Source organism: Dermochelys coriacea, chromosome 17 (genome assembly GCF_009764565.3).
Source record: "Dermochelys coriacea isolate rDerCor1 chromosome 17, rDerCor1.pri.v4, whole genome shotgun sequence".
Taxonomy (NCBI): Eukaryota; Metazoa; Chordata; order Testudines; family Dermochelyidae; genus Dermochelys; species Dermochelys coriacea.
The window spans coordinates 10,127,220-10,141,137 of NC_050084.1; the positions used below are offsets into that span (position 1 = coordinate 10,127,220).

The 13,918-nt window shown below is 45.1% G+C and overlaps 1 protein-coding gene across 7 annotated transcripts in view; it reads left to right on the top strand.

Moving 5' to 3' along the window:
- The window catches only part of SGSM2 (small G protein signaling modulator 2), a 145,119-nt gene that overhangs the window by 101,578 nt on the left and 29,623 nt on the right, over positions 1 to 13,918 (top strand). For 5 of the 7 annotated variants that reach the window (XM_038375593.2, XM_038375595.2, XM_038375596.2 and 2 more), the window contains exons 6-11: positions 102 to 247; positions 720 to 854; positions 2,732 to 2,856; positions 4,325 to 4,392; positions 12,500 to 12,663; positions 13,437 to 13,566. In XM_038375593.2, coding sequence (XP_038231521.2) covers positions 102 to 247; positions 720 to 854; positions 2,732 to 2,856; positions 4,325 to 4,392; positions 12,500 to 12,663; positions 13,437 to 13,566 — 768 coding nt within the window. The remainder of the gene's footprint in view (positions 1 to 101; positions 248 to 719; positions 855 to 2,731; positions 2,857 to 4,324; positions 4,393 to 12,499; positions 12,664 to 13,436; positions 13,567 to 13,918) is intronic. The other 2 variants (XM_038375594.2, XM_038375597.2) reach the window with 1 other exon arrangement.

The window sequence follows — 13,918 nt, forward strand, 5'->3', positions numbered from 1 at the left end:
ACACTCGCAGAAAGGGCCTCAGTTTAACATCTGACCTGGAGGATGAGTGTGAACAAATGTCCGTTCTTCTTGAAGATCCTCTCTCTTTACCGTCCTCCTAGTTGGGCCGTGTGCACTAGAATACACCAAGCTGAAAACAGCTGACCACTACTGGACAGACCCGTCAGCCGACGAGCTGGTTCAGAGACACCGGATCCACGGAGCCCATGGGCGCCAGGACTCGCCCTCAAAACGCCCGGCGCTGGGAGTAGGTATTTGCCCTGTTATTGGCACAGAAGGAAACCCCACAAAAGGGGCAGAAGGGGGGACGGGTATTTAGATAGCACCCACGGGCAGCCTCCACCTATTGCCAGGAATGGAGAACGCTTTTTTTGTGCGTGCCTTCATCACAGCTGAAAGGCCATTTGGCTCCAAATGTCCCCTCCAAATTTAGGGAGGTTTGAGATCCAGATCTGGGATTTTGTGGCTTGAGACGCCAGGGGTTTCACTTGCTATGCTGATTCCCTGCCTTGGAGAGCAGCAAGCCTCTGTGGCCGGGGTGAGGGGGAGCGCCCCTCACATGCCTGTAAAGTCCAGGGCTGCAGAAAGTAAGTCCATCCGGAAAGAGATTTCTCGAGATGCCCTTTTTAGTGGAGCTGCTGCTCTGAGCAGCCTCTTCATACAGTTGCAACTGGTACCGTGTAACCTGTGTGCTGACCCACGGTTCTCGTGTCTCCTAGATCCGGAAACAGCACTCAAGCGGGAGCATGTCAGAAGACCGATTTGCAGCTTCAGCTAGAGAATACGTGGAGTCTTTGCACCAGAATTCGAGGACTCACCTGCTGTATGGGAAAAATAATGTCCTGGTCCAGCCAGTAAGTATCTGAGCATCAAGTGTGTTGAGTTTATATTACTGGAGTGAGATTAATGCTGGCTGGCTCAGCATGGTAGAGCCAGGAATGGAACTCAAGTACCGTGAATCCCCAGCCAGTTGCTTATTCTCTGAACTTTCCAGCTTCAGAGGCAGTGTCTGAATCCTGAGCTGGCCCATCAGAAGGCAAATGCATCATCTGACTGAGCCATGTAAGCTTCAGGGATGGAAGGATACAGAGTGCCATCCTTTCTGGCTCAGCCCGGGTGTTGGGTGGAGCTTTGACTCCTTTCCCAGGCAGAGACCTCACTAATGGTACCCACCTCCCCTTCCAGTTAAACTGTGATATGTACTGCAAACAAAAAAGGAAGGAGAGAATTGGGATCAAGCTGGGATTAAAATTGGCCAATTTAAATGGGTTTATACCCCTGTCCGTCAAACGGACCTCCTCTCACATTAAACAGATTGCTAATAGGAGCCTCTCTAATAAGAGGGCTCTCAGTGGTCTAGAGGGGTGGGAGTCGGGAGACTTGGGTTCTAGTCTTGGCTTTTGTCACTGACCTGGTGCATGACCTTGGGCGAGTCACCTCAACTCGGTTCCCCCATCCACACTGTGTTTTGTCTATTTAGATTGTAGGTTCTCTGGGGCAGGAGGTGTGTGTGTGTGTGTGTGTGTATGCTCCAGGGCAGCCTCTGTGTGTGTGTGTGTGTACACAGTACCTAGCACAAATGGGGGTGGGGGTGTCTTTTATTTCAGTTAGCTCCTCTCAGTGCTACTGGAATAGAAAGAATAATTTTGCATTTAGATCAATTAATATATAGTTTAGAAACCAGTGAATGACTGCTTGTTTCAAAGTTCTTGTATCGTTCCAGTAGCACGCCTCGGCCACTGAAGGGTGGACACACATGTTTCAGGAATAGTTTGCGGGTTTGATTTTTTTGGGGGAGGGGGGTGTCCTGTCCTGTCCAACAAGGCTTTTAGCAGGGTTGATGTGTCTGCCTAATTTATTTCTGTTGGGTTTGGAGGTGTTAAGTCTGCCCCAAGATTGATGCTGTGAATTGACAGTGTCAGACACCCAGAAGACAGATTTGCTACTAGATCTTACCTGCAGAGGAAGGAAAGCTGCTTGAAAGAGGGTTATGAGTTGATAGAAAACTCTCAGCCCTGTCAGGAGCTTTAATTTATTACCGTTTCTGCAGCTCCTATTCACAGACCACTTGCCAAGGAATAAAGAGAGGGTGTCGTTAATTAGTTTGTATTATGGTAGCGCTTAGAGACCCCAGCTGAGATCAGGCCCCCGAGCAGTAGTTCTGTACAAACGCACAATGAGACACAGTCCCTGCCCTACGAGCTTATGCTCTCTAGAAGGACAAGCAGACAAGGGAGGGAGTGAAAATGGAGGCCCAGAGTGGGGAAGTGCCTTGGTCCAGGTTACACGGTAGGTGGACCTGGGAATAGAACCTGGTGTCCATGTCCAGTGGTCTGTCCACGGGACCAGAGTGGATCTGAAAACGCCTGCTGTCACCTTTAAGCCTCGTCCTTCATCCCTCTCTGATTTCCAGAGGTGTTGAGTGCCCACAGCTCCCATTGGCTGGATTTGTGGGTGCTCAGCTCTTCTGCAGATCAGGTACGCCAGAGCCCTAATTGTTAGTGGGGGAGATGTGAGTTTGGAAGCCAGGTGGGGATTCCAGAGTAAGCCATCATGGTGGCCAACGGCCTACGTCCAAGTGTCATTGGAAGGGGACAAAGCACTGAATAAGTGTGGCTAATTGAAGGGACGGGGTTGGCCTGTTGGGGGATCTCTCATTACAGCTGACTTATTCCTCAATAACACACACCACGATTTCCATGTGCTTTTCTTTATTTATTGTTTTAAACAGAAAGACAACATGGAGGCAATTCTTGGCTATCTCTCCCTTCATCAGTCAGCAGATAGCTTGACTTTGAAATGGACTCCCAATCAGCTCATGAACGGCACCCTGAGGGACTCTGAGCTGGAGAAAAGGTAACATTCCCTTCGCTAGATCTCTGTCTTGTATACTTCACCCAGCTAACTGTAACAGGAGTAAGAGACAAGCAACAGGGCTGATTTAACTGAAGGGAGCATGCTCCATCAAATAGGGCACTAGGAATCAGGAGACCAGGTTCTATTTCTGGGTTCTGCCACTGGCCTGCTGTGTGTTCTTGAGCAAGTCACTCCACTTTGCTGTACCTTCATTTCCCTTCTTGTTGTCGGTTTTATCTATTTAGATTGTAACCCATTTGGGCCAGGTGCGCAGTCTCTTACCATATGTTTGTACAGTGCCTAGCACAACGGGGCCTTGCTCTGAATGGGGATCTCTAGGTGCTGTCATACAAATAATAGTGATAATAAAATGCAAGGTTATTTCAGCAATTTTCCAGAATAATTTATTATGAAACACATTCTGGACACTCAGAAAAATTAGTAAGATTTGCTGGGTGGCCATGCTGAAATAGTTCTTGCTTTAAATTTGTGCTCACTGGGATCGCCTAATTGGATCACAGAGACACACACACACAGTGTTGCCCCTAGCATACATCCGATAATGTAATCCAGATTTAGGACTCATTGTAAAGGAACAAGTCTTATTTCAGTGATCCAAACAGTCTGCTTCCCATTACCACGAGTCTCATTTTTCGGGTGCCTCCCATTGCATGATCTCAAAGCACTTTATAATCCATCCTCAAAGCAGCCCTGTGATATGATTACCCCTGATTAGAAGAGCGGTCCCTCTAATCCAGTATTCTGTCTCAGCTAGTAGCCAGGACCTGCTGCTTCAAAAGAAGGAGAAAGAAACCCTGCAGTAGGCAGTCATGGTAGAATGTGCCCCTAGGAAATGTTTTTCTGACCCCCGATGATTAGGCTTCACAGCATAAACCAACTAGAGGTTTCATATCCCTTCAAAGCTATTTTAATTCTTACGGTTATAACTCAGGAGTGTTTTGCATTCGTTAGGAAGATCCAATCCTCCTTTGAGTCCCACTGTGCTCTGGATCTCAGTGATAAGCTTCTAGCCTGTGCAACTTACTGCCACAGTTTAAGGGAAGGATCTTGCTTCTGTTGAATTTCGCTGGTGCGTGCGACAGTGGGCCCCCGTGGTGCTTGCCTTGATGGTCGCACGTAATTTGTGGCAAAATAGAACCCAGGTGTCCTGAATCCCAGCCACAAAACCATCTCGAGTGTGATGCTCTGGGCACTTGATTCTTGTTTTTAGCCAGCAGGTGAGTGCTGTGTGCATGGGAGGGGAGTGACTGTCAACCTGCAGGCTCCAGCAGTATCCGCTGTGCTAAACACGTTCCCTCTGCCTTTTACTTCACCGTAAATTCCACTTAATCGGCCAAGTTTAGTAAGCTGCTCTTAATTTAGTGCCTTGCCTGTGCTTTTACTGGGCAGTCTGGCCACTGATTATTAAAACATTACATCTCTTGCTTTTTTTTTTTTCCCCTTTCAGTGTATACTGGGACTATGCCTTAATCGTGCCATTCAGTCAGATTGTCTGCATTCACTGCCATCAGCAACGTAAGCATAACCCTTGGGTGCCACAAAGGCTCAGGGGCCTTGTTTTCTGCAGGGGGAATGTTAATGCTGTTCGTGTTTTATTTGGCTGCCTCTTGGGCATTTATTTCCCGGCAGGCAGGCAGAAGTTTATCTTTAAGTTTCTTCGCGGAAAGAGCCAATGAGAACTTCTCAGCCAAAAGCTGTTCCAGTTGTCTCTTGAGGCTTGACTTTGTCCTAGGTGTTGATGTAACACAATGCTTCTGGCTGGGTTGTTGGCAGCAGGGATCACACCTGGGACCTCTGGTCTAATAACATGAGCCTCTCCTCTCAAGGATCCAGCTGGGGTAGCCAAGGCTGCAGCAGGCCCAATCTTCTCCAGACGTGGCTGCACCACTACAAGCAGTGTAAGCTGTGGGTGCTCAGTTGCTCTGAAAATCTGGCCTCTACTTTTTAATTATTGTGGGACAGAAAGGGGGTAATTTTAATTGTTGGATGCCAAGTCATTTTATTTTAAAAAGTTGCTAAAAATATTTATGCAGTGTTGTAGCCGTGTTGGTCCCAGGATATTAGAGAGACAAGGTGGGTGAGAGAATATCTTTTATTGAACCAACTTCCATTGGTAAGAGAGAGAAACTTTCCAGCTTACACAGAGCTCTTCTTCTGGTCTGGGAAAGGTACTCAGAGCATCACAGCTAAATACAAGGGGGAACAGATTGTTTAGCATAAGTAATTAATATTTCAAGGGACCATTCAAGATGAAGTAGCCAGTTAACACCTCTCCGGTCATAGAGGAAAAGGAGAAAAAAAACGAAACAAGAAATGCCAAACCTGCAGAGGTATCTCCATTGCTAGGATGATCAACACCCCCACAATGCACATTTCAAGATCCATGGGTACTACACATGCCCATCACAACATTTGATGCCCTAAATAACACTGCTGTGGGTAAAACGTGGCCATCGCTATACCCTTGAATGAACACACACCAAAAAATTATAAAGGACAAAATCACCATAGCCTCTGTGGGTGAACACTTTTCACAAAGTGATAGGTCAGGTACAGAGCAATCAGTCTTCAGGAAACCTTCATAATAACCTCAAAAGACAAACCTGGGAGTTAAGTTCATAACTTTGCTAGACACTAAAAATCACGGACTGAATAGACACACTGGATTGATGGCTTATTACAACAATCACTGACCCACTATCCATCCCCACAGCTTTTTTTTATAGCATCAAATGACCTTGCTATATTTATACATAAATATATACTCAACAGGGACGTAAATAAATGTATATACTCAACAAGGCCGTGGCTCACTGGAACAATTTGTAACATACCACCCTGCCTGCTACTCTTAACTGGCCACTTCAAATCCTTTTAGGCAGAACAATCTAATTTTCAGTTATGACCATCTCTAGCATAAAGAAAAGGAGTACTTGTGGCACCTTAGAGACTAACAAATTTATTAGAGCATAAGCTTTCGTGAGCTACAGCTCACTTCATCGGATGCATTTGGTGGAAAAAACAGAGGAGAGATTTATATACACGCACAGAGAACATGAAACAATGGGTTTATCATACACACTGTAAGGAGAGTGATCACTTAAGATAAGCCATCACCAACAGCAGGGGGGGGAAAGGAGGAAAACCTTTCATGGTGACAAGCAGGTAGGCTAATTCCAGCAGTTAACAAGAATATCAGAGGAACAGTGGGGGGTGGGGTGGGAGGGAGAAATACCATGGGGAAATAGTTTTACTTTGTGTAATGACTCATCCATTCCCAGTCTCTATTCAAGCCTAAATTAATTGTATCCAGTTTGCAAATTAATTCCAATTCAGCAGTCTCTCGTTGGAGTCTGTTTTTGAAGCTTTTTTGTTGAAGTATAGCCACTCTTAGGTCTGTGATCGAGTGACCAGAGAGATTGAAGTGTTCTCCAACTGGTTTTTGAATGTTATAATTCTTGACATCTGATTTGTGTCCATTCATTCTTTTACGTAGAGACTGTCCAGTTTGGCCAATGTACATGGCAGAGGGGCATTGCTGGCACATGATGGCATATATCACATTGGTAGATGCGCAGGTGAACGAGCCTCTGATAGTGTGGCTGATGTGATTAGGCCCTATGATGGTATCCCCTGAATAGATATGTGGACAGAGTTGGCAACGGGCTTTGTTGCAAGGATAGGTTCCTGGGTTAGTGGTTCTGTTGTGTGGTGTGTGGTTGCTGGTGAGTATTTGCTTCAGATTGGGGGGCTGTCTGTAAGCAAGGACTGGTCTGTCTCCCAAGATCTGTGAGAGTGATGGGTCGCCCTTCAGGATAGGTTGTAGATCCTTGATGATGCGTTGGAGAGGTTTTAGTTGGGGGCTGAAGGTGATGGCTAGTGGCGTTCTGTTGTTTTCTTTGTTGGGCCTGTCCTGTAGTAGGTGACTTCTGGGTACTCTTCTGGCTCTGTCAATCTGTTTCTTCACTTCAGCAGGTGGGTATTGTAGTTGTAGGAATGCATGATAGAGATCTTGTAGGTGTTTGTCTCTGTCTGAGGGGTTGGAGCAAATGCGGTTATATCGTAGCGCTTGGCTGTAGACAATGGATCGAGTGGTATGATCTGGATGAAAGCTAGAGGCATGTAGGTAGGAATAGCGGTCAGTAGGTTTCCGATATAGGGTGGTGTTTATGTGACCATCGCTTATTAGCACCGTAGTGTCCAGGAAGTGGATCTCTTGTGTGGACTGGTCCAGGCTGAGGTTGATGGTGGGATGGAAATTGTTGAAATCATGGTGGAATTCCTCAAGAGCTTCTTTTCCATGGGTCCAGATGATGAAGATGTCATCAATGTAGCGCAAGTAGAGTAGGGGCATTAGGGGACGAGAGCTGAGGAAGCGTTGTTCTAAGTCAGCCATAAAAATGTTGGCATACTGTGGGGCCATGCGGGTACCCATCGCAGTGCCGCTGATTTGAAGGTATACATTGTCACCAAATGTGAAATAGTTATGGGTCAGGACAAAGTCACAAAGTTCTGCCACCAGGTTAGCCGTGACAGTATCGGGGATACTGTTCCTGACGGCTTGTAGTCCATCTTTGTGTGGAATGTTGGTGTAGAGGCTTCTACATCCATAGTGGCTAGGATGGTGTTTTTAGGAAGATCACCAATGGACTGTAGTTTCCTCAGGAAATCGGTGGTGTCTCGAAGATAGCTGGGAGTGCTGGTAACGAAGGGCCTGAGGAGGGAGTCTACATAGCCAGACAATCCTGCTGTCAGGGTGCCAATGCCTGAGATGATGGGGCGTCCAGGATTTCCAGGTTTATGGATCTTGGGTAGCAGATAGAATACCCCAGGTCGGGGCTCCAGGGGTGTGTCTGTGCGGATTTGTTCTTGTGCTTTTTCAGGGAGTTTCTTGAGCAAATGTTGTAGTTTCCCCTTCTGCTAAACAATCTCTCCCAACCTGTAATTATCTCAGACACTCGGCTTCCTTCCCCAGGCTTGAAGAAGAGCTCAGTGCAGCTCAAAAGCTTGTACCGTCAACCAACGGGTCAGTCAAAGATATTATCTCACCTGCCTTCTCTCTCGCAGATCCTGGGACCAACACGGCTACAACAATAACACTGTCATCCCTGCCCCCCCTTTAATCTACAAGCCAGATTTTAAAAGGGGTCTTAGTTAGGGTAACCCATCAGCTAGAAAATTTAATTGCTATCATGTCAGGATGTGGCTGCTGGAAGTAATGCAGTTTTTCTGTATCACATAACATTTAAACATTATTGGGCATCCAGTCGGGGGAAAAAACCCAAACTGGGCCATAACGCAGAGAAAGAGTCTAACTTTGTTGACAGAAATACAATTCTAAATTGTACAACTGGCAGAAATCCAATTATAAATACAACTGATAATGCAACCATGTACTCAAAATAGTACTGTTTTGGAAAGGGTGGGAAATATTTACCTCCAAGGTAATAGATTTTATACATTTTCCCATACTTTTTGCCGTTGATTAAAGCAGTGGCTCTCAACCTTTCCAGACTGCTGTACTCCTTTCAAGAGTCTGATTTCTCTTGGGTACCCCCATGTTTCACCTCTCTTAAAAATTTACAAAATCAGACATAAAAATACAAACGTATCACAGCACACTGTTACTGAAAAATTGTTGACTTTCTCATTTTTACCATATAATTATAAAAGAAATCAATTAGAATATAAATATTGTACTTGCATTTCAGTGTATAGTATACAGAGCAATATAAACAAATCATTGTCTATGAAATTTTAGTTTGTACTGACTTAGCTAGTGCTTTTTTTGTAGCCTATTGTAAAACTAGGCAAATATCTAGATGAGTTGATTCATAGATACTAAGGTCAGAAGGGACCATTCTGATCATCTAGTCCGACATCCAGGAAGTACCCCCCTGGAAGATGTCTGCATACCTCTGGGGGTACATGTACCCCTGGTTGAGAACCACTGGATTAAAGCAAACGTCTGTAGTCACACGACAATATGAGCTTGTTTGTACCATGTAATGCATCAAAATATTTGTCACTAGTTGTAGAATGGACTGGTCGGAGGAAAGTTTTTCTGTCTGCTATTTTATTAATATTGGCTACTGTCCAATGATTCCTACACCAGCAACTGATGTTAATAAAATGTACACTCTGATTAAATATTTTCAGGATACGTTCCACTTTCTGAGCCAAGACTGGACCTATGTCATGTATGATCAAGCAATCCGCTGCAAAGCACACTTGATTAAATGGAAGAATCAAAACTTATTTGACGATTTTTTGAGATAGGAGGCATGCACTGTGCATTGAATTTCATGGGTGATATAGGCAGAGTGATGCAGAAAAGTGGGTTTGAAAACATCCTTGTGGAAGCCAACATTTATGGTGCTTCAGTCATCAGCCATGCTCTAAGAGGAAAAGCCTGTAACGATAATGATGATAGAATCCACAGACTTCTGCAAGAGGCAACGAATGGTGCTTAGCGATGCCATCCATGATGATGGTCACCCAGATGATAACAGAGGAGTTGCATCTTGGAGAAAGCTTGAAGATGCATTGAAGTATTTGAAGATGGGGGGAAGGCACAAAGAGAAAGCAGAGTGGAAGCACAGAATGCCCTGGCAGACTTTATGAACATCGCCAATCACTCCATCGGCTCACAGACACTTAGGTTACCCCAGGAAAAAAAATCATAAAACTCACAAATCACTCTTTCGTCCTGAGGCAGTGGGAGACCCCAGGCCACATCCCTTGCTCTGTGAAGGTATTTGGACTAGGACCTCCTACTTCCCAGGCAACTTAAGAGGGGGACGTCCCTGTTCAAACACCCTCACCTTCTCCAGGACAAGCATCCTCCAAAGAAAGCAAAGGCATTTAAACAGGGAGCTCCCACCTCCCTGGGAAGTCCCCTGAAAGGCTGGGAATCTCAGTGCAAATCCCTTCTTTAACAGGCAGAACCAGGATTTGAACTAAGATCCCCCATTTCTGAGGTGAGTATCCAATCACTGGACTAGGGAGTGATTCTAATGCTTTAGCTGGCCCACACCATACTTAAAATTGAGCAATCTCAACAGGCAAGAAGGAAAGCCACCCCTTCTCCCAAGTATAGCCCCTAGTCCAGTGATTGCAGCACTTAGCTGCTAGATGCTTTCCCCTCATCAAACAGAGGGGGGAATTGAACCAGAATCTCCCACATCCTGGGTGAGAAACCAAGCCTCTGGACTATAAAGGGATTCATTTAGGGGGCGGTGGCTCAAACACTATGTAATTATTTAGTGAAGTTGACCAACTTCAACAGGAGAAGACAAGAAACCCACAGCAGAATATCCCTTAGTTCGGTGATTAGGATACTTGCTCGAGAGACGGCAGAGCCCTACTCAAACTCCTTATCAGGCCAGGAGTGACCTAAACCAGATAGTGATGATAAGAAGATAATTACAGTTGTACCCTGTGTGCTTTAGCCTTATGGCTCCAGCCAAGCAGATAACATCAAACATACATTACATAATTAGGGGATGGGGGGCTCGTTATCTGCATCACTTTGAACAAATAGACAGATCATTGTTTCTCCAATCAGTCCATTCTACAAATGACGATAAATAGTTTTGACGTATTACATGAGTGGTTCCTAACCCATGGGCCGCGGCCCCCAGGAGTCGACAGACTATGTCTAAGGGATCGGCCAAAGATTGTTATTACCATAGAGCAGTGTTTTTCCAAATGTGGCCCGGGGTCCGCTGTGGGTCCACAGACTATGTCTAAGATTTCCAAAGGGGTTCACACCTCCATTCGAAATGCTCTGAGTCAATAAATGAAAAAAGATTGAAAACCATTATATGGCATGGTACAAACAAACTCATACTGGTGGACAGCTACACAATTTTTGTTTAACCAAAGGCAAAAAGGTACAGGCAAATGTATAGAATATGTTGACTGGGGACTAAATATTTCCCCAACTTTCCAAAACAGTACGATTTTGAGCACAGAGTTGCATTATTGATTATATTTAGAAGACTTCTGCCAATTTAGGTCAAAATCAGACACTTTCTGTGAGTTATGGTCCTTTCTGTGATTTTATGTTGGTGGGGGGGATGCAGGGTTGGATGGGATGTTCAATAAAGTTTAACCATTTTGTGATAAACTGCACCACTGCTAGCAGCTACATCCATCCTGGTGAGGAGCACCAGGTATGTGCCTGACATGTGAGCGCAATGAAATTAATGCCCAAAATGGGTTCAGGCTGTGTGACCCGAGGTGCCTATGATAGCCCACAATGAACTTGCCAAAGTCAGGCAGGCTCCAAAAAGTAGAGCAGATTCTGTTTGGGGATTGGTCCTGCTTTGAACAGGGTGTTGGACTAGATGATCTCCTGAGGTCCCTTCCAACCCTGATATTCTATGATTCTCCCAAGACTGGTGGTTTTCAACAGCCAGTCACAAACTGTTCTCCTGGTCCCCACAACACTGATTATCAGGAAGCCAAAAAAATAAAAATCATGCAGCCTCCTTTATCACATTCCAGTCTGAGGCTCCCAATCAGCACATAGGCCCAGTACAGTGAAAAATGATTTAAAACTCTGCTCGCTAAACAAAGTGTTATTCTGATCCGCAAAGGGCCAGCCACATCATCAGATGAAACTAGTTTGGATCTTACCCAAAATACCACGCTGCCAGCCAGTCCTTTAGCATCTAAAACTAAAGGTTAATTATAAAAGAAAGGAAAGAGAAAAGAATTGTTAAATGGTCAAATCCGTCAGATCCAGACATACAATTTCAGAGTCCATAGATCAGGTTTTCAGCAGCATTGGTGAGTTTGCTGGCTTGTAAAGTCCCTCGGGAACACATCCACCGCTTGGATGGACCAGTCCTTTGTTCAAAGCTTCAGTGTGTAGAGAAGTTACTCCAGAGATGAGAAGTAGGATTGAAGACAAACTGGAGAAGATGCATCTGCCTTTTATATCCTTTGTCCCAAACATAAGCACATGGGCACGGAAAAGCTCTTGGACTAGTCCCCTGTCCACAGCCATGTTCTGCTGACTCATCGGTGTAGCCCGGTGTCTCTCAATGGGTTAATTGTACAGCTGATTGCCTTTGATGGACCATTAAGCAGGCTGGATAGTGCTAATGCCAATCTGTCTGGGGGTGTCGCACACAAACCCAGCACAAGTTCGAAATACCAATATACCACACGTTTATAACTCAGAATACAAAGATGATGCATACAAATAAACAAGATTAGCATATTTAGCAAATCATAACTTTTCCATTGATACTTTACATGGCATATCTTGCAAGATTCCTTGCCATTTTGTAATATTGGGATCAATAATATTATAAATGGTCACCTATATTCCATACAGCATCGGGGGCTGGTAGACAGTCTATTTTTTTTAAACATGCTTTAGACCTCATTTAAAAAAAATCAGTGTTCATTGCCTGCCAAGGCTCCCTTGGTAGATGGGAAATATCTGGTAAACTTCACTCCTGAATCTATTCAGTTAGCTATCCTGAAATGCAGTGGGATTTTGAGGGACAGCCCCAAACAGAATCCAGTTTGAAAGCGAGGTCAACTGATCGTGCTTTTAGCCTAACAAAAGCCAACACAAACGTATCTTGGGTTCTCTTTTTTGCAGCAGAAAGTGGAGGGACGTTAGTCTTGGTGAGTCAGGATGGGATCCAGAGACCTCCCCTCCATTTCCCACAGGGAAGTCATCTCCTTGCTTTCCTTTCCTGCCTGGAAAATGGCCTTCTGCCTCGAGGACAATTAGACCCACCACTTTGGTCACAGCAGGGCAAGGTACTGTCAGGCTGAGAGCCAGTGTTTTGAACTACAAGTTCTTTGGGGCAGGGTTGGTCTTGCTTTGCATGTCCAACAGCACCCAGCGCAAATGGAGCCAGGGGGCTCTGGGAGCTACTGTCATGCAAATAATAAAGTCAGGACATGGGGACATTTAAATGCAAAATAAATAACCTCACTGATTATCCCATAAACTGTCTGACTTGTTTATAAGGACATAGATTCTGTAATAACATGAGAATAGTTTCACCACTGAACCAGTCCAATAGACACTTTAAAAAGGTGTTTGAAAATTATGTGGTCAGAAGCACCCGACCAGCCGCAACCTGATACCCGCCTTGGTGATATCACCTATAACTGAAGGACTGTTGCCAGACCTTAAAGAGATGTCATTAGGCCTTTACACACCTTCCCTAATCCCAACAAGTCTTTTCTCCGTTCCCTTTAATGACCTCCTTCCCCTGGGTACATAGGTTCCATAAGCAGTAGGATCGTGCCTCTCACCCAAGACTTGGATTTTTCAAGGGAAGTGAGGGAGCTCGGTGCCCCATTCCCAGTCAATGGGAGTTGTGTACCCCGCTCCCTTTGAAAAACCACCATTGGCCAGGTGTCTGCAGCCCATTCTGGCCTGCTCTTGATGTGCTCAGGTTAGAGCCCAACGCGTTATTCATCTAAGGTCTTGGAGCCATCTTCTTAGTCTGTTGTTTTGACACCGTTCTACTGCACCACTTCATCTCCTGGTAACTGTACCTACTGGGTCATTTTCACTGTAGGGTAAAGTATTTCCAAAGCTCCGGAAACGAAATAGTAACAAGTCAGTGGATCTGGAGGAAATGACATATGAGGAGTCTGCTACAGACTATGTCTTCAGGATTATCTATCCAGGCCACAAGCACGATAACAGTAAGTGATTTCATTGTTCATTGTTCATTTAAAAAAACAAACAAACTAGAGTAGTATGCTGGGATCTGTGGGGGAAAGAGACAACCCAGATTTTTTTTTAAGAGGATATTGCCACAGAGGTGTTCTGCCTTGTTAGATAATTATGATCCATGGTATAGTTTACTATGGGTTTTCTTAAAGCTATAAAACAGGGGTTCTCAAACTTCATTGCATCACGATCCCCTTCTGACAACAAAAATTATTATACAACTCCAGGAGTGGGGACTGAAGCCTGAACCAAAGCCCGATCCCCGCCGCTGCGCCGGGATGGGAGGGGCAAAGTCAAAGCCCAACAGCTTCAGCCCCAGCAGGG